General features: G+C 40.2%; 1 protein-coding gene across 6 annotated transcripts in view; it reads right to left on the bottom strand.

Moving 5' to 3' along the window:
* PTK2 (protein tyrosine kinase 2) overlaps positions 1–25243 on the bottom strand; it is a 145896-nt gene that overhangs the window by 25460 nt on the left and 95193 nt on the right. For 5 of the 6 annotated variants that reach the window (XM_072410626.1, XM_072410624.1, XM_072410620.1 and 2 more), the window contains 4 exons: positions 24084–24173; positions 21702–21906; positions 10379–10490; positions 1467–1553 (listed from right to left, as the gene is read on the bottom strand). In XM_072410626.1, the coding sequence (XP_072266727.1) occupies positions 1467–1553; positions 10379–10490; positions 21702–21906; positions 24084–24173 (494 nt within the window). Of the gene's footprint in view, positions 1–1466; positions 1554–10378; positions 10491–13906; positions 14070–21701; positions 21907–24083; positions 24174–25243 lie in introns of those variants that run through there. The other variant, XM_072410625.1, reaches the window with a different exon arrangement.

Below are 25243 nucleotides of genomic sequence, written 5' to 3'. Positions count from 1 at the left end.
AATACAGGTCGTAGAGAAGGAAAGGACCAAGAGGCAAAAAAACCAATACATACTTTTTTACATAACTATTGACAGATTGAAGTATTTCCATTAATTTTCAATTATGCCAAAAGTTCTGCTCTAAATCTGCAAACATGGGTGGGCCAGAATATATAAATTATTATTATTTAATATTATTAAACAGGATTTATATAGCGCCAACATATTACACAGGGCAGTACTTTTAATCGGGGTATATAAGGTATGCGGATAACTTTTACAGGATGGGTTATGCTGGTACAGCAAATGAACATTCATAAACACAAATGACAGATCACAAGCCTTCAGTATAATTCTATTACAGTGGTGATAATGAAATCATAATTTCCTGTTGATGGTACAGCCGATGACTGGAATAACCAGCAACAGATTGCCACCAATTTTTTTTCTATTGAAGAAAGACACTATTGAAGACCATTTCTATCCAACAATGACATTTTTGTTGGTGTCACATTGGTTGGGAAGGGGGTGAAGCCTTTGTACAGTTTTTGATGACTTTGTTTCATTTGGGGACCTTTAGCTTCATTCTGTAATCAATAGGAATAAAGACTCTGCCGGAGGTTGACATTGGCCCCCAATTCTTCCTTAAACTAACTTTTTTCTGTAATGGTACGCCCACCCACCTCTGACTAATTTACAAACCTAAAAGGAGAACCTAAATTCTTGGTCATATGACATACTGGGTCTTGAACCTTGTTCCTCTTTCTGCACAGTAGAAGGGCGCTTCTTTAGGTTGCCATATTGGCTGTCCAGTGTTAGGGTCCTCTCAAAATCCAGAAGAATGAAAAGGACAACCCTCCAAAGAAAAAAATATGTCCCACATGGGTGAGTTAAAAATAGTTGTAGGGGATAAGTCTTCTCCCTAGAAACTTTCTAAGCTAATGGGAATAAGCTGTAGATGGGTGTAGCCCTTATACGGTGACCCAACTTTTTTAGTAGTCAGGTGGTTACTGAAAAGTGCCGGGTGGTGCGCCTGGCTAAAAGGGGCTGGGGAGAACACTGGGGGTTGTTTTTTTCTTAAAAGGAATGCGAGGAAAGGATGGCTGACAAAAGAAATGCTGCAAAGGATTACTGCCCTCAATAAAAAAAAAAAAGAACAGTTAACGTCTATACTAAGGTAATGCATGCCTACGTTTTTTGCAGACAGCGGGAAACCAATGAAAGTGTGTGGATCAACAAGAAAGGCACAGGAAGAACATGGAGGCTTAGTTGAATGGCACATTCAAAATAGGAAAAAATAAGAAAAACTAAACTCCCAACTCTAGAAATGCAAGCTAATGGTTCAGGTTCCTTTTAATGCTGCAGCACAAATATAATACAATACAAACAAACTACTTTTAAGCATCCAGAAACAGATGCAATGATTTTAGATTGACCAGAATGAGCCTGGGAAAATCATGGAGAATAAATGAGAATAGAATGGTTACCTGGTAGTGGTTGGGTTGCACCATGTGCTGGGGGCTTGGGAAGAATCCTTCGCTGGATCTCGGGCTGGGGTATCCTGGTCTGCTGGGCTGCAAACAGAAAACACAATCAATGAGAAGGAGGAAGAGATTTTTCTTTAATTAACCGTCTATGGTAACTGGACACAGCAGCAGACCCATCTAATCACCCTTTCAGCTGTTTGCTGCAAATCCTCATCCTGTTACACTGAAGGGGCAGCAGCAGTTGCCCGGACAGCTGGTAAAACTAAGCGAGGGGGACACAGATGACACCAGAACACTTTGTGTTGTTGAGAGAAGTGTCACAGTCAATAAATGGCCCCTCTACAGTTTTATTAATGGCCATCAGTCAGCCACGCTCCCAGCTGTGAAAATTCTCAACCGCTAGGTTAAAGGTCGGCATTGAACCGCCAGCAAGCCAGGAAAATGAGAGCAAAACAATTCTTGAAAAATAAAGTCATGTGAACAAACCAAGAATTTAGAGAAGTACATAAGAGTACTAAGAGTAACATAAAAAAAAGTAACAATAAAAAAAAAAGTATTTTATTCTAATGTATGTAGTTTATACCCGTTTCCATTTTTTGCCTTTTATTTATTTTTTTACATTTTCTCAGCATTTCCATGCAGGCCTAGCTGTTCAATTGCAGCAGGATGGAACAAACTATTGCAGTGCTGATGGGGGTAGGGATGCAACAGTCAACTTTTTTTGATGTGGGTTGCACATAAATTAAATGTTTTAGTTGGTGGGAGGCTTTAACCTCCCTAGCGGTAATCCCGAGTGTGACTCGGGGTAGAAAAAATTTGCTACAAGTGGTAACCCCGAGTCACACTTGGGGTTGGAACACCTAGGGAAGGTTAGTAAATAGAGCGCTTACCTGATCCGCCGGGGTCCTGCGCCATCCAGCGCCGTGATCTCCGTCTTCTCTCTTCTTTCTTCTTCCTGCTTCTGCTCCGATGAGTCACCGGGGGAGTTCCCGGGTGACGTTGGTGCGTGTGTACGTCCCGGCCAAGCGGGAAATTCAAAATCCATTTGCATTGCATTCAATACAAAATAACTGTATTGAATGCAATACATTGGATTTTTATTTGTAAAAGCAGTAAGTACATTGTTTTCAAGAACATTTATTTTACAGTATATATAATAGTATCAGTATAATATGTATTTTTTTTTTATTACATTTTTTTTTTTTTAAACGATTTTGTGTTTTAAACTTTATTATACTCATACTAATATATTATACTGTAAAATAAATTTTCATGAAAAACAATGTACCGCTTTTAGACATATAAAACCGGGGAGAAATGAACCGCTTGACATTTGACATAACTTGACATTTATGTAAAGCTAAGCAGCATGGTGGCTCAGTGGATAGCACTTTGGCCCTTGCAGCGCTGGGTCCCAGGTTTGAATCTCGCCCCGAACACTATCTGCATGATGATTGTATGTTCTCCCTGTGTTTAAGCAAGCTTTAATTATTCAAAGTGCTGGAAGTGATTTGCAGGTTGCACTCTTCTACTAATTACTTTGCACAGCTTAGAGACTGCTTTCTGACCTCAAAACTAAAAGACGACGTGTGGGGCTGTGAAGGGACACCACTGACCAATAAGGCGGAAGGGATCACCGTCGAATTTTGCAAAATGTCAACATATGCATAAAGTAGTAAAGTCAGCACGCACTGATCACAAACAAGGGGAACCCTGACATCTGACATTATCTCCATTGTACAGCAAGGTTCTCCAAAGATTTTTCTGCACAGGCTTCTTAGGAATTTAGAATTACCACACAAAACAACCATTTTACTATTAAAATTCCAGCAACAAAAAGAATGAAAATACCTTGCAGCTTGTAAACCTGCGCGACACATGGAAAACGTGTGTATAATATATATCCAGATGTCTGGTCTGCATATCACCATTGCACTGTGATAAGGATATATGACAGGAGGCAGTCCTAAATCTTTCAAATGAAAGGTTTAGCAGCTTGACGTTCCCAAATGGGATTGCAGAGCCTCCTAGGTCATGCATCCCGGGAGGCTCTTGGGTGCTTCTTGTGGGCATGCATGAGCATCTCAGGCATGCGCAGAAGAAGCCCTTTTGTAAAAGGAAAAAAAATTTGCCAGACTACCCTGCGGGATTGAAGGTAAGTGTATTTTTGTTGTTATGGGGGACTTTTGAGTTTAGTTCCTCTTTAAAGTTAGGATTTTCACCCATCTGCGTGTCTATTTATCGGTCGTCATGTGTACTAAAGCCAAAAGTATTTTAAATTAGGTGGAGTAGGGAAAAGTTAAAAAGAATCTTTACTACGTACACACGTCAGATGATTCTCATCCAATTATCGTGAAAGATCGTTTCCAAGGACAAAAGTCTAAAGTGTGTATGTAGCCCAAGTGATATGAATGGATCAAGCGTCCCTATTGGAAGAGAGAAGTTCAAAGTTGTGTCCAATCTCATGTCTATAAGGAAGCCGTACATTACAAATTAAAAACAGGAGATGTTCTTCCCAGATATATTTTATAATACTACCTCTGTCTAGTTTTTACTGATTTTGTGTGCCCTTTGGAATTATTCTTCTTTGCTTCCTATGTCAAAAAGTAGATAAGGGTGGGATTTTCCCATTGAATCCGGCCAAACAGAACGTCACTTAGGGGGATTGTCCTCAACAGGGAAATGAAACAACCCAAAACCCAACTCGAGCAACAATTTTTAAGTTTCATTAACACCAAAGTAGTAAAATGAGAAATTATTATTTTTTTAAATTTTAGTTATTAATAAAAGTAACTAAAACCAATGACAATTGTATATGAAACGCGGCACGGTTCTATGTTTTCTCTTTTTAAGAGACTGGACTTCCTGAGTGTGACTGGTTGGATTTTCAATGCAAAAAGCAGTAATCCGGAGTCAAAGTCAGGGTCGCTAAAAACATAAAAAACACTTACCTTGTTCTGTTGTCGTCCCCCGGCGTCCTGCTGGTCTCTGCAGCTCCTCGGGACACATCTTCTTTCTTCAGCGGGCGACTGCAGAGACGATTTCTGGGGTTTCCCGGTGACGTTGGTGCGGGCGGGAGGAGCGGCGGGACATTTAAATAATTTTGTATTGGGTTCAATACAAAATAGCTGTATTGAGTTCATTAATGTTTGAGTTCTGTATTGATTATATATATTATACATGCTTCTGTACAGGTATATTATGTGTTTCACTTATTTTTTTTTATTTTAACAGAGATTTTTGTGTTCTTATTAAGTTTTTATTAAATTTATTAAATTGGACATATTTCAGTGAGTTATGCCTAAGAATTATAAGCCTAACATGTAAAATAAATTTCCATGCAAAAAAATTACCACTTTTTGCATGGAAATACGGACAGAATTAGAACGCTAAGGGGGTTAAGCAATGGTGCTTCAATCACATTTCTACATGTTATAAATATTAACAAAAAGTATTTATATGGCGCCAACATATTACATAGCTCTTCACAAAGTCCATAGTCATGTCACATTATGTTCCAATTGCTGTCAAATGCAAAACAGATGACAGTACACAGGATCCTATACATTCTAACAATGCAAAGTGCAGAAAAAAAATAAATACTAATCAATATTTCCCAATATAAGTTTAATTTAAAGGCATTGCATGCTGATGATCGGGGCATGCAATTCTGAATCCTGTGGGGACATATACCGACTAGCAGGTGTAAGCTTTGCACTGCACTCAAATGAACACAACTGCTGCTGTTATTTTAGTGCAATGGAGATTTTGTTGTACTGACCAAAAAGGAAACTTTGCATGTGTTATGAACTTAAAGCAAAGCTACAAACACAAAAAAGAATTATTTTAATGTCTGCTAATTCTGTCCTGAGGTTTGCACAGATCTGCTTCAGCGCATACCTTGCCTATAGCAGGACCAGAGTCCTGATTTGTCTGCAGCTACAAGTCTTGTCTCATCCCCAGTCATTGGACAGATGTAGCAAACTAGGCTCCTGCTTCTCACTCTCCCACCCGAGCTCTGCTGTGCATGGGCTGCAAGAGGCTGATAAAATGTTTAATGTATTTAAACAATGCATTAAAGCGTTAGGCTGCATACACACACGTGCAATAATCTTTCACGATCCTTTCCAACGACAAAAGACTGAAAGATGAATGAACAAGTGTTGTACATACGGTACAGCACCGTTCTGCTCTATGAAGAGGAGAGAACGATGGAGCGGCACCCCGCTGCACTCTCTCCCCTCCACTTGCATTACGATAGTCGTCTGTGAAACTGCCAGGACGGATCCATAAATGACGAACGACAGGCGCTGTGCACAAGCCAGATTCTCATCCGTTATCAGCCCTGAGCCGATTATAGGACGAGAATCATCTGACGTGTGTGCATGGCCTAAGGAATGTATGTAAAACCTAACCATTATCAATCTTCTCTTTCAGTCTGCTAGATAAACAATTAAAGCATTTTGCAATATGTGGTTGATAAATACACAAAAATATCTGTTGACTCCGATGTAACTCCAATGAGCTCAAATGTCCCTGTGGTCTGCAATAAAATCTCAAGCAGTGTTATCAGTCCTAAACAGTTTTCCTTTGTGGACTAGAAAACAGCCCCTTATAGAGATGAGACAGTACTGGTTCTATAGAATAAATCAGGAGCAATTAACTTATAGTGACAACAATGCTTCTTGACTGAATGAACAATTGAAATGGAAGTGAAGGGGAGAGAGCACAGCGGGGTGCTGCTCTGTTGTTCTCGCCCTCCCCTCTCCATAGAGCAGAAAGGTGATGTATGTACAACGATCATTCGTGCATCAGTCATTCTTTTGTCACTGGAAGGTATCACAAAAGATTCTTTCCATCGACAATTATTGAACGTGTGTGGACCCCCTAAAAAAATAAAGCGAAATCGAAATCTAAAGCACCCCAAGGATCAGTAAGCTGCAATGAAAGTTCTTGGTTTTATATACATTTACATACATACTACATTACTTTGTGACATTTATATCTCCCTGGAGATCAGCTATAGAGGAACTTAGCAATAAAAGAGCATGGAAATGAGACGACACGTGTCTACCATCAGCCATGAAAATATCTAACACCATCAGAAGCCACACAGGAGCAATAAATACATTCCACAACGAACACCCGCTAAACCCAGATGATGTGCACTGGAAGCAAGCAGCATGGTTTAGATATACAAACATTTCCTCTTCACTTGTTCCAGCAACGATTATCAACATCAATGAATGTTACTGACAAGCAAAGTGGCAAAAATAAATATAGAGCAGAAATGCAACTACTAACCCAGTGTTCTCCCCAGATCCTTTTAGTTGGGCGCACCACCCGGCACTTTTCAGTAACCACCTGGCTGTTTTAGGATGGTTACTGAATAGATGAGTGACAATACAGGGGCTGCTACACGCCTACAACTTCTCACCCGGTTTAAAAAATTTCTGGGTTGAACACGAACTAAAAACAACATGAGACAACTATATAGGAATAGAAAAGTTCAATTTTTATGAATCAGCGATCAGGAAGGTGATTATTGCAGAAAGGGTCAGGTGAGGTCCCTTTTGCAATAATCCGTCCTACCTGTCTGATAACTCCAAGTATCTGGGAAAAGGCTGAATTGCGCATGCACTGCGTCAAGATGGCCAGAAATACCGACATCCCTTATGCTTGCTGGGAATGAATTAACTGAAGACCTGCACAAGTCATCCTTGCTAATAAAGTTAGCCAAAGTTCATTGACAAGAAGCAAAACAAAGAGGAAAGAAGAAGTGCCCTGCGAAGGAACTTACGATACATAACTAATAGAAAGGGGATTTCACAAAGTATTTGTACTTGTATTAACACAAAAATAGTAGGTTTAAGCATTTATGTCGGTCACAGACCATTCTTCAAGGGAAATACGCCAGTGTCCTCCCTAGACCCTTTTAGCTGGACGCACCACTCAGCACTTTTTTAATAACCATGTGGCTGTTTTTGGGTGGTTACTGACAAATTAGGTCACAATACAGGGGTTGCCACCCAACTACAGCTTCTTCCCACCCAGCCTGAAAAACATCTGGAGAAAAAAACTTCACATTATATGGTCATAGCATAAAAATACCTTTGAAACAATGTGGTTCAAGTGTCTCCAGAAAATCAGACAATCATGGGCTTCCAGTCTCGTGGTAACAGTTTCAGGAGGTCATTTTCTGTTCCATTAAGACTGTGACCTTATGTACAAAGCCAGCTCCATGAAGACAATGTTAGGCTAGGTTGATGTGAAGGAACTTAAGTGACCTCAACTCTACTGAACACCACTGGGATGAATAGGAATTGGAAGCCATCTCCATAAAGATATCATTAGGTTAGGTTGATGGGACAGAAATTGAGTGACCTCAACACTACTGAACACCATTGGGATGAATTGGAAGCCATCTCCATGAAGACATTGTTAGGCTAGGTTGATGTGAAGGAACATGAGTGACCTCAACTCTACTGAACACCACTGGGATGAATAGGAATTGGAAGCTATTTCCATAAAGAAATCATTAGGTTAGGCTGATGGGAAAGAACTTGAGTGACCTCAGCCCTACTGAACACCATTGGGATGAATTGGAAGCCATCTCCATTAAGACATTGTTAGGCTAGGTTGATGTGAAGGAACTTGAGTGACCTCAACGCTACAGTACACCATTGGGATGAATAGGTTTTGGATGCAATCTCCATGAAGAGATCATTAGGCTAGGTTGATGGTAAGGAACTTGAATGACCTCAACACTACTGAACACCACTGACTGACCTCAATCCTACAGGTCACAATTGGGACGAATTAGAACTCTAGCTGTTAGCCAGGTAGTGGGACAGCCAACTCTGTAGCAATGTCCATGATTTTGCAAAAGCAAGCTTATATATAGGTGCAAGGTCAGGTGTGCACCAACTTCTGTCTGTAATGCCTAAAATGCCACCATAAAATCTAATAATATTACAATAAAGTCTACTGTAAGGAGCACTACTGTAAAGTCTACTGAAAAGGTAGCATAAAGCATATTGTTTTATTTGTAATGTTTCCAAGCAAATTTACCAAAATATTCTCCTAGCAATGATAAAAATGTGTCATGAAATGTTATCACCACCAACACAATTTCCTACACATGTAACAACATCGAATAAAGTCCTTCTGAACACGACAAACCTCACAAAACGCCAAACTATGTCAAACATCAGGACAGCAACTTCCTGAGAGGAAATTCTCCACTGATAGAATTCTAGAAACTATGAATAAACACAAGGAACACAAAGTGCAACGAGGACAAGTGGAACCTATGGGCAGCTTACTGAAACTTTAGAAAAATAATAGCAGGCTTTTATGATGTAATGAGTCCATATTTCTGATGTAACCAGTAATGCTATGATCATAACAATGATCGGATTTACCTTTCCAATACATTTTAAATCATTATAGATGAGCAGATACTTCAAGGGTGAACGGTGGGTAAATTGCAAACCATCCTAATAAGAATATATTGAGCATCGGGAGCCAACCTTGCCCCCCTAATGCCAACAGAACTAAGAAAGCTACCATGAATCCATTACAATTTAAACTCTAATATTCCAATCACATTAAATATTTACATATTTTTATATATAATTACAGAAATCTACATGAGTTTTATTCCATCATATCCAGACTGCAAAAAGTAGAAGTACTTGGTTGCATTTTAAATGATCTCCCTTTAGCATAGAACATTGAGGAGCAGAGGGATGACTGCACAGGTATGCAGCTTTTCCTTCACTGACCAATCAGACAGCCATGCTAGGCTCCCGACGGAACTACAAGTGCTGTCTGAAAGTGATGTGTGGATCACAAGATCTGATAAGCCTCATACATATTTTAGGTAAGTCTTTGGCTGTTTTTGAAGAATAATCCAAATCATTGGAGATTCTCTGTGTATCCAAAATGGGATGATAACTGATAGCAATGCCAGAAATTATTGCAAAAGTATTGCTTGCTTTTAGGCAGTTTTTGGGCAGAATTATAATAATGGCAAACCTTTTATTACATGCTTATGTTCCCCCAGAATTCCCTAAAGGCTCAAAGGATTTTCAAACATTAACATTTTCTCTGTTGAGATGGGCTATTCATTTTAATTGGGCTGAGGGGACATCTTAATGCACCTGCAGCATTTACAACTCAGCACATCACATAAACACTTACCTTGTGCATTACAAGAGCATTGGCAGCTACTACATTTGCTAAATCAATGTCATTGCAATGCAACATGTATCAAATTGTGTGTGAACACTTTTCTATAACTCACAAGCTTCAATGAGTGTGGTTAGAATTTTTTTTAATTTGGCTTACCTTTTGGGTACAAGAAAGTTGACTTTCTATTTTAAAGCTAAAGCACTCTGCACCCTCAAACTAATGAATCATCTATTCTATGCTACTACATGTTAAATTTCATTTAAAATTAATATGAAAACCTTGTAGGGATCAGATATTACAGAGGATGGTAATTCCTTTTATATTTCTGGACTGTATTGGAAGAATTCCTAACTCTGCATATCTTCTGTGCCCATAATGTCTCCTGTCATCCTGCTGGTTTTTTATTGTTTATTTTAAAGAAAATTTAAAAGAAGGAGGAGGAGATGGAACAGAAATGTGCATGTGGGAAAAAAGTTGTGATTCATTGGATTGAGATATTTCTGTTAAAGGATCCAAAGAGTCCACAAGGCTCCACTTTTAGCTTAAATATTACTTTCTGGTTGATTTGCCAAAATACACAAATCTGCCAAATGAAACTCATTCTTTTCCTTCTCTCCTGACACATTGAGGAAAACCCCCTAATAAAGAATAAGCAATGACATTTTAAAATGCAATCATGTACAAAAGCAACATTTGAGAACAAGTCATCTACTGACCTTTGGTGGTGCCTCGTCTGAGCCCGCAGAGTCCCAGGACACAGTCACCTGCCTCCTGGACTCCATTCTCATCCGCTCCTCTTGCTGAATCTTCTCTTCTTCTAGGATTGTACTGCAAAGAGTGAGAGAGAACAGACGTAATGAGTTGCAGACTCTGACAGAGTGGGGATATCTGCTATGCATGTCATTTCAGCTGTCACTGTGTTTCCCCCCCTGCACAAGGGGAAGGTTATATTTCTATCTGATTATTCCTTCAGCAGACACCACAGAAGTGAAATTGTAAGCTTGTAAAGAATTGCTGTACCAAGCAGTAATAAAATTGAACATTTAACTATGGAAGGCAAGTATGACTCCAAATTGGACTTCTTTATTAATCTTCCTGGATTGTAAGCTCTTTGGGGCAGGGTCTTCTACTCCTCGTGTGTCATGGTCTGTATCGGTCTGTCATTTGTAACCCCTATTTATTGTACAGCGCTGCGTAATATGTTGGAACTATATAAATCCTGTTTATTAATAATATTAAACAGCTAAAAATATATATAAAGCAGTAACAACTATATGTCCAATCAGAACTTCCAATTTTAGGTTTGGATAGAGCGAGAAAAGATTAGGAACTCAAGTTTGTTCTGCTGTCATTTTGTTGGACAGATTTGCCTTCGCTTTGTGCCCAGGTGATCTAAATTTTAGCATTTAGGAAATAAGGAAAAAAGAATTCCAAGAGATTGTAAGTAAAAAATTACAGGGGATTAGATATTTGTTCCACTATTACTATTAAACAGGTTTATATAGCGCCAACATATTACACAGCACTGTATGTTAAATAGGGGTTGCAAATGACAGACGGTTACAGACAGTGACACAGGCGGACAGGAGGACCCTATCCTGAAGAGCTTACAATCTAGGAGGTGGGGGAGGTAACACACAATAGGAGGGGATATGGAATGGTGGGAAGTCGTGAGGGTTTAGCAGACAGAAGAAGATGGATAAGTTGGGCAGTTCTAGAAAAGTCTTGGAGCCGGGCGTGTGATGAGGTTATGAGTGAGGAAGTCATCAGTAGGTCATTGGAGGAGTGAAGAGAGCAGCTAGGGGAGTATTTCTCTATCAGGTCAGAAAGGTAAGTGGGACAAAAACTGTGGGGGGATTTGAAGACAAAGCACAGGAGCTGTCACCACATTCACTAAGCTAAGTGAATTATCCATTTGCAGGAAAATTCACCTTGGTATGTGAACAATGTGAATTCCTTTTACAAATCACCCGCATTGTATTTCCAGCAATGTCTGTCTACGTGTAGTAGCCATCCAGGATCTATATATGGCCCAGAAAATACTTGCAGCAAAGACTCAATTTACTGATGAGAGTGGAGATAGACCGCTCCAGGAATGTCAGAAATGTCATGTGTAAGGTCATAGAGGCCGTCACAAAATACTTACAGCAATCTACAAAATCAATAGCTTGCACAAAAATGAACAGCTAGCGCAGTAATAAAGTTTTGTTTTGCTTTCTTTTTTTAAGGTCCTAAAAATTATATGAAACAAGATGGGGAAGAAAAGAATACAAGCTTCCTGGGCAGATTATACAGAAGGACACCTGACATATTTTGTGTTTTGTCTGACAGATATTGCTTCTCTTTGTGTGTGAGAGACAGCCGGCTTGGTTGGTGAGCAGTTGGCAACCTCCCTTCATTCTCTATAGGTGAGACGCGGTTACCAACAATGAAGTGGTAACTGCGCTGCAACCTCACCGCCTGTCTGAACCAACCCCTAAGACCGTTGTCATCAGAAAACATTTCCCAATAGAAGACTAACACACTCAGTTTTATAAATAATGGTATAGCACCTGCTATGTTTAGATATAAAGGACTTGCTTGTTAGGAATTGCTCTGCTGAATTAAATATTGTCAAAGAGGGAGATTTTTCAAGGTCCTTCAGTGCCAAAATGTAGCAAATATTGAAACGTAAAATAAGTTTGGCATTCGTTGCGGCATAGGCAATGGTGTGTTGAAAATAAATTGAAAATTTATAATCTGTAATAATATTTAAAATATAAAATATGAAGGTTCACAATAACTTATCCACATAATATGAAGTATGGGCCTGTCCGGTCACTTTACTACTACTTTGAAACCAACCACTGCCACCTCCCAGTTCCACATCAGTTTTTGGCTACAGTAATTTGCTGTGACTTGGACAAGTCCCTGGCCTAGCAACTGCACAGTGCCAGTGTCCTGTCCTGGCACAGTGTTGGGAATCCCTCCTGCAATATTTGGTGTAGTGAGGGGTTTCCCTGAAGTTCCCACTCCTGCCTGTGTTGCAGTACACATCACCTACTACTACTGAATTACAGCGAGGGTGCAGTACGACAGCTGCTTTGGCAATCTTTGGTGACCTGCGGAAGCCCGGAAACTTGTCATCAAGCTCAATGCCACGGGGGAACGGCGATTGAGAACCACTGGGTTAACGCCATGATAAACTTACAGATAAAAAAATTATTTCTATTTATCATTCAAAAACAAACCTTTAAACTCTACTTTTTAAATGAATAACACAGCAACCAATGGGAACCTGTTCTGCTACAATTAGAGGAGTGCAGGATGGATTCTGATCACAATGCACTAAGAACTCATTAATGAGTAGGACTCCTTCTTTGTATTGGAGGAGAAAAGGCTACCAATTAATGCTGAGCAGTAGCTGTAAAAAGATTCCTAGTCTTTAAACTTACCCCCCATTTAGTTTGGTGTCATATCCTGTTTTGATTTTTGCTTCATAGTAAATTTACTCGCCTCCTGAACCCAGTTTGCACCTTTCATGCATTTGCATGGATGCAAGACTTTTCTAGAGCTGCCCCACTTATCCATCTTCTTCTGTCTTCTAAACCCTAACTTCTTCCAACCATTCCATTTCCCCCTCCTATTGTGTTACTTCCCCCACCTCCTAGATTGTAAGCTCTTCGGGGCAAGGTCCTCCTCTCCCCGAATCTTTGGAATGGTCTTCCTCAACCTATTTGGATAGTTGCTACTTTCTGTTCATTTAAAAGAGCTCTTTAACCCCATCTTTTCATACTCGCCTACTTTTCTTCTGTGTCCTAAAACCCCCACTACATCCCACCATTCCATATCTCCCCTCCTATTGTGTGCTACCTCCCCCACCTCCTAGATTGTAAGCTCTTTAGGGCAGGGTCCTCTCCTCCTCCTATGTCACTGTCTGTCATTTGCAATTTCTATTTAATGTACAGTGCTGCGTAATATGTTTATTAATAATAATTTAAAGGTTCCAGTCCACTAATCTATATAAAACTAAAATTTTATACTTTATAATTTAGGTTACAAAAGGAGGATGCAAATTTTAGAAACATCATCGTAATAATCAATTTTCCATTCCTAGTCCCGAGCAGAAGTTCCATCCTCAGTAGGACTACATGTCCCAGAATGCCCTGCAGGACACACAGGGGTAACATTTCCATCTCATCTAGACAGCGATAAATTGCCCCGAACCTTTCGTAACACAGAAAGAATCTTTAGAGGTAACTTACCTAAGCTGTGCACCGGTCTAACATGAATTGGTGCTCAGCAGCTGGACGCCTCCTCGCTCTGCTATGTGGATTGTTAATGTTGGACGGCTGCCATCATCGTATAAACTAGAAGGAAATTTGAAGTCAGCGGAGATTCCAAGGCGAGCTTTTTCAGGCAGCGGTACGGCACAGATCTGCTCTAACGCCGTGTGCCCCCCTATATTATCCCTGCGGCAATGCTCCAGAAATGAATAATTTTTCCCATATTACTCACAGGAAAAGACACGACTTTCACTTCCCTCTATAGGCTGCCGCTGAGCGTCGAGCGGATCCGATCAACCAGCATCCCGGCGAGGAAAATAAAAGAGTCAGCCGTCCGTCCGGCTGTAAAAATAACACTGCATGTTTCGAATGCCTTGTAGATTTCCTTAACAACAAAGCCATGTATATCTGGAGGTATAGTTTTTTTTTTTTTTTGCAAAACAGGATTAATAACCCTTCACATGCCTACTCTTGAAGCTGAAATTCTACAAAATTAGTGAATCATAGTGACAATTGTCACCATAAAGGTTTTCCCCCAAAAATCAAAAATGTCATAATCCCCAAAACACCTACAAATGAAACAAAATACTAGTGTACCTTAGTAGGAAATTGCTGGCGAGTAAGTCTGTTAAACAATATTTTTTTCTTAGATATACAAAACCATTATTAAAGACTCCAAAACAAATCGAAAAAAACATGGAGCCTCAGACATCCCATAATGTATAAAATAGAATACTGTAAAAAAATATTTAATTTAGTCCCGACACGTTTTGCGGATACAACCGCTTCTTCAGGGGATTTTTGATAGTAGGATAGCATATGTGACTACAAAAATCCAGAAACCAAAATGGTGATCAAATCTAACTATGCCCAAAGATGTCCTAAAGCATAGCGTCATGGGGGGGGCGCTAGATCAAGGCACGTCAGCGGCAAAGATGGTACTTCCAAAGTCAAGTGACCAGACTATTTAGATGAACATGTTCCTGGTATGGAGAGCTAAATGACATCCAAACAAAACAATACTGACCCACAAGATACAAAACAGAAACATTTTACACAATGTTGTACATTTAATAGGAATAAAATGCAGATAATGTGCAATGATTTATAGCCTACTCAGGATCTAATGTGCCTACAAAAATACTTGCTGCAGAGATGGAACTCTGAGATCTAAAGCTTTCCAGTGATCAGGGAGTTACAGAAGTCTGAGCAAACCACCTTCCGATCCTTTGGGCAGGATGTTGGCAGAGGACAGGCTTTTCTATTGAAGCTGTGGCTGCTTTATAAAGAAAACAAACTAACTCTAAGAGTATCAACAGGTTTATTGCATCTAAATGTATATAGCCAAATACGCCCACAAATTACAAAACAAAGAATGTAACATGCAAAGTGGTGTTTTGTTCTAATAGAACTTGTTGGGTTTGGTATATTTGTGAGTTGGCCTGCTAAAATGTCATTGAGTAGCAGTTATGATGTGGAAACAATTCCACACTTCCTAGCGTGGGGTAAAGTGTGTCCCCTACTGGTCGATGTGGTTCCTTCCGATGACCTCTACATCACTAATTGAATCTGGAAGTGACTGGGGGTCAGCAGAAGGAACCACAGAAGCCCAGAATAGGGGGAAAGGAATATTCGACCAATCTGAGTCCAAATGAATCTGCAGCAGGACGGTTTAGCAAAAAGGGCCAACTTATTATTATTAATAATAAACAGGATTTATATAGCGTTAACATATTACGCAGCGCTTTACATTAAATAGGGGTTGCAAATGACAGATACAGACAGTGATACAGAAGGAGGACAGGACCCTGCCCAGAAGAGCTTACCATGATTTCCTGTTAGGTCAGTTTATTTTTTGACCCCCCGAGTGAATTACTTTAATATCAAACAACCCCCTGCACTTTATAATATAACAAAATCATTAAAAAATTATTAAAAAAAAAGTAAATAGTTGCTTTAGAAATTCCCAGCCAAACGTAAGAGGCCGTCCTGGCATTGAAAGGGTGCCGAGGTTGGCCCATATAAATAACTTGTGTTTTCACACTGGGGGGAGGAGACGGGGCCCATACATGGACACACAGCCATGGGAGACCGATGGCCTTTCCTCTCCAGCTGCTGAATAACTGAATAATATCCAGCAGGGCAAAGTGTCATACTGGGACATATTTTCCCAAACTTTGTATTTTTAGCAATGCAAAAAAAAGTTGAAACTTTGACAAATATTTTCTGATAAAGTTAAAAAAAGAAAAAAAAACTTGCTGCTAGGTATCAGAAGGAGAATTATGCAGCCATTAGATATACAGCTAGTAGCCATTGGAGTGGATTCACTTGGTATTCCTATATCTGTTTCAGTGGGAACACAGAATTTGGATCACTGCAGTAGAAAAATACATTTTTGGTGCCTTCTGGTGCATGGGTAACCTAGCTTATCTTAATGTACCAGCATACCGAAACAACAGGTCTTATTGAGCCCTAAAAAATCTAGAGGCCAGTGAAAGAAGTATTAATAATAGGAAACAAAATTGATATAGCGCCAACATATTACGCAGCACTGTACATTAAATGACAGACAATGACACAGGAGGAGGAGAGGACCTTGGCTCGAAGAGCTCACAATCTAGGAGGTGGCGGAAGTAGCACACAATAGGAAGAATGCTACAAATTCCAAAAATAGGCAAAAGCCAAAAAAGATAAAATGGAAAAATAAATCCTAGGAAAATTCCCATACTATGGGATTTAGAGCAACCCAACCCCCATTAGGATTTCCCTCAGGGTCACATTATCATCACGAGCTGCATTCTGGAATCATTATCTCAGTTATCATTATTCATTCTCATTGTCAGGAACTGGTATTATTATTAAACAGTATTTATATAGGGCTGACATATTAGGCAGCGCTGTACATTAAATAGGGGTTCAAATGACAGACAGATACAGACAGTGACACAGGAGGAGGAGAGGACCCTGCCCTGAAGAGCTTACAATCTAGGAGGAAGGGGAAATATCACACAATAGGAGGGGAGATATGTAGTGATGGGAAGTAGTGAGGGTTTTGGGAGACAGAAAAAGATGGGTAGGCGAGTATGAAACAAAAAAGGGTTTTGAGTCCTCTTTTAAAAGAGCAGAAGGTAGGATGAAGCCGAATAGGACAAGGAAGACCATTCCAGAGAGTTGGGGCAGCTCTAGAAATGTCTTGGAGCCGTGCGTGTGATATGGTTATGAATGAGGAAGTCATTATTTATCTATTACAGGGTTTAGCCTCGTACCCAAACATGCAGTTTGTTAAAGAAACACGATTAGGAAATAAAAGAAGATAATAAATTTTGGATTTCAGACAACAGAAAGTAATGGTTGAGGGGAATGCATGTAGTTACCCTGGCTTTGGAGAAAATGTATAATTGAATAGAAATAATGCCAGTCTTACTCAAATAAACAAAGAATTGGTGGGTGCTCTAAAGGAGAACGATTATGGATGCAATATTTGCATTGGTGCATATGGTGGGCACAATACATGTCTCAATGCATTGAGCGAACCTGGGCATTTGGTGTGGTGGCTCTTTCTAGCCACCTCCTAGGTAAACCTGCTTTTAGTGCTTTATTACTATATATGTTCCAAGTATGAAGCGTTCGGGTCAATTTCACCTCCTTGGCACTTTGGCCTTTTCAGCACTAGGTCCCAGGTTCGAATCTAAGCCAGGACTCTATCTGCATGGAGTTTGCATGGGTTTCCTCTGGGTACTCTGGTTTCCTCCCATATTCCAAAAACATGCAGTTAGGTTATTTGCCCCCCGCCCCAAATTGTACCTTAGACTGTATTAAAGACATATGACTATGGTGGGGACATTAGACTGTGAGCTCCTTTGAGGGACAGCTAGTGACATGAATATGGACTTTGTACAGCGCTGCATAATGTCAGCGCTATATAAATACTGGCTAATAATAAAAACGCACCGTGTTGTGCATTTTTGGCTGCAAAAAAGGCAGCTGCAGTTGTACCTTAAAGCTCTTGGAGAGTCTGCTAAATTTAGCCGCAATGATGAAGGGGAAATTCAGAGTAAAAGAAAAATCAAGCAAGCTTTCCTATGTTATTGTAGATTTAAAGAAACCCTGTTATCAGACTATTCATTTTTTCAACAATCCTCAAATGTATATGCAATTTTTCATGTATTTATGCATGTTAGTGACCTATAAAAGCCTCCTACATGTAGATGTCTAAAAGCTCCAAGGTAGCTGCTGGGAATCACAATCTTGAATGCGATATCATCAGCCCCAGTGGACTAAAGGCCATTTCAGACTCAAGGTAAATCACAGAGTTGTCTGGCTAACTCAATCATGGTACTAATCTCTCCTATTCACTTGAATAGGAGAGGTTGGAAATAATTCTGAGGCTCCAGTCATAGCAGGTCAGCTCCCAATCTCATTATGTTGCTTTTGGCTATGTGGTTGCTGCTTGAAGATTTGCGTCACAGGTTGCTTGCAGTGCAAATTGCCTCTCCAGGCTGCACACTAGACATTTGCTCTGCTCCCGGGACTGGAAGACTGTGGTTTTACACCTTGGGTCTAAAAGGCTGTCACTTACCTGGCATTCTAAAGCTTCACTTCCTCCCTGACTGTCACATAAAAGGTTATGTAGGGAGGTAAGAAGCAAAGTGGCTGGGCCAGCACAGTCATTGAAAGAGGGGGAAGCTATAAAGTGCTTTAAAGAAGAAGGTTGTATTAATAGTTGTCAGATTTTGCTAGCAAAGTTCAAAATTGCATTGCAATTGAATTGCTGTTGAATACAAGAAAAACAATGTAAAAGGAAGTAGGCATTCAATTCTGTATTTTCTGTGATTTCCACAGGTTGATGAGCAGATCACTTTATTACCTGTATAGCATTGCTAATTTATGGAGTGACTTGTACATAGACACAGAAACTGCACCGAACTCCCAATTTGTAGCTGAAATGTCTGCATATTTGTAAAACCAGCATGGAATGTTTTCGAGCTGTTTTTTCCAAGAGCTCAGACAAACGCGGTAATTGAAAGATCAAAAACAGACAAGTGAATCGTCAGACAAAACGTCCATCTGAGGCTGGAGATGAGAAAAGCCTCCGTCACAGAGGTCTCATTGATAATCAGACACCGCATGCCATCGGAACCCCATGGCTTGAACACAGGCGCACATTGATCACAGGGAAGATAACACTGTTATAGAGAATCTGACACACTAGAAACATTCTTTAGGCAATAAGAGTCACGGGTTCTGCATCTTGTTTTAACATTATATAAAATGACTTTGTGCCAAAAATTTGTTTTGTAATAATGGATAATATACAAGATTCCTTTCCAAGGAAGAATGGAAAGAAAGCTGGGGTTTTGTAGGAAATGGTTGCTTATATTGGTGGTCAAATGGTTTATACAACAAAATCAATCAATACAGGATACATACTGTAATATAGAGTCAAAAGCCACCTGAACTATATCGCACCACAATGCCAATGGCATTGCAAATTAAATCAAATCTAAAAGTGTGACCAGCCCCTTGGCCTTAGGGTTGACTTTCCCCATCATTTCATTGCCAACATTGCCATGACTTTGCTTTGATGCAAAGTATTCTAAGGAAGCCTGGCAAAATTGCAACATCTAAAGTTTTCTTTCTAAATTGTTTTTTTCAGAATCACTCAGCTCATCTGTAACAGTGACTGTTTGACTACGTTGGGAAAGTTTGTGAGAGTATAGGCCTACCCAAGTGTATGTTCCTTTAAGTGAAAGCTTATTAAATAAAGTGGTCTTTGGATTTGTGCACAAAAATAGAGGACATTATAAAGAGAGCAGGGCAGGAAGGGGGGGGGGGGGGGAAAAATCTAAAACTACAAATTGTCCAGAGTCTTATATTTAAAAGACGAGAGATTTCCTTTGACTGTTGTGAAAAAATAGAAATCACCAACATACTTTCCCACCCCCTCCCCTCGGCCTTTCACATGTGCACTCCCATGGTTTTAGGTTCAGACATCATAGCAATAACATGAAAATTTCCACAATTGAATGACAGTCTGAATGAAATGAAAGCTAAAAAAAATTCAGCAGATGGAAACAAAGACTCACCTTACTTCTTGTCTCGCCAGACCTGCTTAATGCAGCCTAAACCCATTTTCTGGCTCACTTCATATTATAAGGTGGGAAAGTACTTTTCACTTATTTTATACTTTATGTTCATCACTTCCTTAGAGCCGGCAGAGGTTTTATAGGATTTGGCTTCTATAAGAGCAGAGAGTGTACAGCGAGCTTTTACAGAGAATTTGCAAAGCTTTCAGCCTGAGTTCAATAATATTTCACCTCCAATTTGAAGATGATTAACGCAGATCTAGATTTCTGGATGGCCGCTTTGCATGCTGGTTTATTCTTTCAAACCTTGTGCCACAACAAGACTCGGCAGAGATTGGAGGAAAGGGCCAGCAAATAGAATAGGATGAATATTGAGCATTCTGTGTAAATGTAGCGGGCTGCGGACAAATGGGTAGGAGTAATGCGTTGCTGGAATGTTAAGTATTCTACCTTTTCAGTTGCAGGTTAATGGGCTTTTGGTCTCTTCAATAAAATGTTAGCAAGCGTCATCTCTCCCTAACGACATATTGTGGTGATGTCTGCTTGGAACGCAGATATGACATGCTTTCAAACACTGCAAGTTTCCTTGCAGCAGGATAGAGCAGAAAGCTGATATCGTTATATATCTGCTCCGACATTAGGAAATTAGCAGGGCAGAGGTGGTCCCATGAGCAAGCTATATCACTTTACACCAGGGGTGCCAACACTTTTTTGGCTTGTGAGCTACTTTTAAAATGACCAAGTCAAAATGATTCACCAACAATAAAAACTTGGACTTAATAAATCCTGTGCGCGGTAGAGTTTATTTATAAAGGCAGGGCTCCGCGATCTACTCACGTTGCCTTTGCGATCTACTGGTTGATTGCGATCCAGCTATTGGGCACCCCTGCTTTACACCATTGGTGGTCAGGAACCTGGCAACGCAACGTGAAATAGGTGCAGAGTTCTCCCCGACCCCTTTTAGCTGGGCGCCCCACCCGGCACTTTTCAGGAGTCACCTGGCTGTTTTTGGGTGGTTACTGAAAAATTGGGTCACAATACAGGGCTGTCACCTGCCTACAATTTCTTCCTACCTGGTACACCCAACGGTTCCCCCCTCCAGCCACACACTCGCAAGCAGATGCACGGCTGGCATCTGCTTCCCCTGGGCTCCTGTCTCCAACATTCACATGCCGGGGACACAGATGCTGGCCGGCATCGTCAGGTTACGCAGATGCCCGTCTTGCATTGCCAGGGGAAGAAGATGCCGGGAATCACTAGAGGACACCGTGGGCACCGCAGAAGGACGCTGCTGGATTATGGGAACCAGGTAGGACTTTTAAACTCCCTGAAAATTCCACCCCGAGTGTGGCTCAGGGTTACCCCTTTTGGTATAGAAAACTTCACCCCGAGCCACACTGGGAATACCGCCAGGAAGATTAAGAAAGACTTCTGCACTCCAAATTGTCTTAGCATCATTGGAAGCACATTGCTCTCTACATGGTGTACAATGAAAAGTGAAAAAGTGACAAAGTCTCTGCTGGACTACAGAAAGCACCAAAGCAAAGAAAAATGTACAGATTTTGTAAATGGTGAAGGAGAACTTCTAATATCAGCAGATTAAAAAAAAAACATTTTAGAGTGACAATTTGTAATATTCTGATATCAGGTTTGTCACAAAGGAAAAAGAAAATCAGCAAGCTTCTTACCTCAGTTGTGCTTTGAGTTCAGTAAACCGCGGTCTCCGACTGGGATCATACGCCCAGCACTTGGTCATAAGGCTGTAGAGGGTGGGGGGACAGTTGACAGGCATAGGTAGGCGCTCGCCGTTTTCTATCCGACCAATCACATCATTGTTCTTTACTCCCTGGAAAGGCTTCACTCCATACATTAGGATTTCCCACATGCACACCCCTGAAAATACACCAATAAGAGGTTTATGTCTTATTTTCACACAGAAAATGTCAAAAATAGGCAGACAATTCATATTCTGTGACACACACCCTATATTTTTTACCATTGCTGTTTTATGACAGTATAATTATGTCCCTCGAGACTTTGTGTTTAACCCATAATGACTTAAATAAGAGGCAGTAAATTGACACCGGCACTTGTAGCACATTCTGGCAATTCCTATCTGTCAAAAATGACAGCAGGAATTACAGAGTAAATAGAAAAGTTTTACAGCTGCCGCTGTCAATATAAGGGCATCTGACTGTTTTTAAAGACATCACTATACAATTGTTTCCAATCAAGGAAGTTTTTGAATATGATCTGCTAGTTTGTTCAGCAAATTTTCAGATCATGTCAGACTCACCTACATTATGAAATCACTCCCTTGATGACACAGGTTCCACTTTCACTTTAATATCTTTCAGGGTCTAAAGCTTCAGGGGGTCTTTTTTTGGTCAGATGAAAATGATTTAACTCCTGTGCATGTGCAGGGGAGTTTTGTCAACACCCAGGAATGAATCCCTAATGCAGTTTCAAAACCATGTTAGCTGCAGTGTTCTGCTGCAGTCTCAACCAAGGTCTTACTTTCTCTTACTTTCTCTTGAGAAGCGGAGAGGTTGGAAAGCATTTTTGCAAGAGAGGAGAGAGAGAAGAGAGAGAGAGAGGGAGAGAGAGAGAGGGGGGGATATCGTGCAGGATCGTTCGTCGTTCGTTTAACAACGATAATAATTGGAAGTGTGTACGTAACTTTAGAGAAAGCAAAGCCTGAATGATATTTCATGATAACGATTGTTATGTAAACACTGACACAAAGACTTTTTATTTAACTGCGGCTCTTAAATAAGGTCTCCTGCAACTTCTATCAAGACTTTTATTGATGACTGCATGGTATTTGTCAGAACGGATTTTTATAAGGTGCCAATAGAATTAAATAGTTCCTTTTCCAAGGACTCAGAGTTAGCCTGAGCAAGAAAAAAAAGCCTAGAAAATATGAAAAGCATCCTAAAGCACCACCTGCTGGCCTAAAATGAGAATACCATATCTATATCCAATATTTGATGTTTTTGGCTGTAACAATTTGCTTTACTGCAGAAACAAATGTGTTAATGGAAAACAGAATCCCATTTTATTACAAGAAAATGAAACAGATAAGATTCAGACTGACTGCAATGCAATGAGTGTTGAGGACATGAGCGGTCCCTTGTTGTCATTTATGGACTGCAATGGTGGCACCTTGTTTGCAGTCCTGATAAAGAGATTTTTTTTTAGTAATGAACTAGGCATCCTGTTGGCATTTACATTGGCATTTTTTACATTTCTATTTCCCTGGCATAAGCCTTTTGCAATCCTATGTACAGAGAACTCTGACTAAGAATGATAAGCTACGCAAGTCTGTTGGGCTGCCTTACAAAGAACATGGGAATAGGAGGAGAATAGAATAGCGTATCGGTCCACTGCTTTCTAAGCGCAGTCATGGGTTTAGGAAAAGATAAAACCTTTTAGCATTTTTTAGCTCCAGCAGATAAAAATTGGGTCTCCTGTCCTACCAGACAGGCCTGCACTGTGTGACATAGCTGTATATATCTCATAAATGGATGTGCAGAAATACCCCATCTATGTATAAATAACACTTTTTTTTAAAAATGAGCATAAAAAGAATTGGAGACTCCTAAGCCTGGATGTTCCTTTTGAAAGCCGTGCATTTTGCATGATGAGAAGCCAGGATTACATTATTAAGATGGAGGATTCAGAGCGGTGACATCAGGATTTGTCAGGGGAATACAAACTGCTTGCATATCTGCAACACCAGGGTAATGGTTCCTTATGCCACAAAGAGCAATTTGTATGAAGCACAGGTTTTTTTTCAGTGTAGTGTGAGACTTGTTTATGCCAAGAGGTGACAAAAGATGGTCAGCATTCCTGGATGAGAGGAATTACCTTTTGTAAGGCAAAAATCTGTCAAAAAACAGGACACAGACAGCCTAATTCAGAATAGCATGGCACGTATGTTTTATTCCAGCAGTGCAATGTGTTCCAATGATTTACCTCACACAAAGGCACGATAATTGATGTATTCCTAGTTCACCACTAAAATGCACTAATAACTACTAAGGAGGAAGGAAAAAACTCAGACTCACCAAACATCCACACGTCACTGGCAGAAGTAAATCTTCGGAAGTTAATGGACTCGGGAGCCATCCACTTAATAGGCAATTTACCTTTGGAAGCTGTAAGGATGGAGATAAACTAATATTAAGCAATGGTGTACATTAGATAGGGATTTCAAATGACAGACAAATACAGACAGTCACACAGGAGGAGAGGATCCTGCCCAGAAGAGCTTACAATCTAAGAGGTGGGGGAAGTATCACACAATAGGGGGAGATATGGAATGGTGGGTGATTAGTGAGGGGTTAGGAGACGGAAGAAGATGGGTAGGTGAGGGTGAAGCGTTGGGTTTTGAGGGCTCTTTTAAATGAGCAGAAAGAAGGAGCAAGCTGAATAGGACAAGGGAGACCATTCCAGAAAGTTGGGGCAGCTCTAGAGAAGTCTTGGAGCCGTGCCTGTGATGAGGTTATGAGTGAGGAAGTCATTAGTAGGTCATTGGAGTGGCTAGGGGAGTATTTTTCTATCAGAGCAGAAAGGCAAGTGGGACAAGAGCTGTTGAGGGATTTGAAGGTAAAGCACAGGAGCTTGAATTTGATTCTAAGATGAAATAGAAGCCAATGAAGAGAACTACAAAGAGATGGAGCAGAAGAGGAGAGGTGGGAAGGCTTTGTATCAGGTAGGTTAGTGGGTAGGTAGGTTGGAAGGATGTATGAGTCTGGCTGCAGCATTCATAATAGATTGTAGAGGAGAGTCGGGTTAGTGGAATACCAGAGAGGAGGAGGTTACAGTAGTCCAGACTAGAGATAAGATGTACAAGGAGTTTGGTGGTCTCTGGGTACAGGTATGGGAGGATTTTGGAGATGTAATATGTTGATAATAATATTAAGTATATCGTGTAATGTAAATGTTTATTGTGTAACTAAGATATTAAAAAAAATTAATTTGCTTGTTGCATAATTCTAAATCTGCAACCTGCAATATCTGCACATTCAGCTTGGCAGCCTTGCCCTAGCTTTGACAAATTGAAAGGAGATGGTTGGTAAACAGACATTTTTAAAGTAAAAAAACAGCTTTCCTGTTGGATTCGATTCTGAATCTAAAACATTCACATTCTTGATATTAAGTAGATCTCCAGCACCAGCTGCATATCATTACTCTAGACAAGCTCCCCAACAACTATGAAGTATGC

Source organism: Pyxicephalus adspersus, chromosome 5 (assembly GCF_032062135.1).
Source record: "Pyxicephalus adspersus chromosome 5, UCB_Pads_2.0, whole genome shotgun sequence".
Lineage (NCBI taxonomy): Eukaryota > Metazoa > Chordata > Amphibia > Anura > Pyxicephalidae > Pyxicephalus > Pyxicephalus adspersus.
The sequence above is the reverse complement of the archived record's forward strand: the minus strand, read 5'-3'. Positions and strand labels throughout refer to the sequence as shown.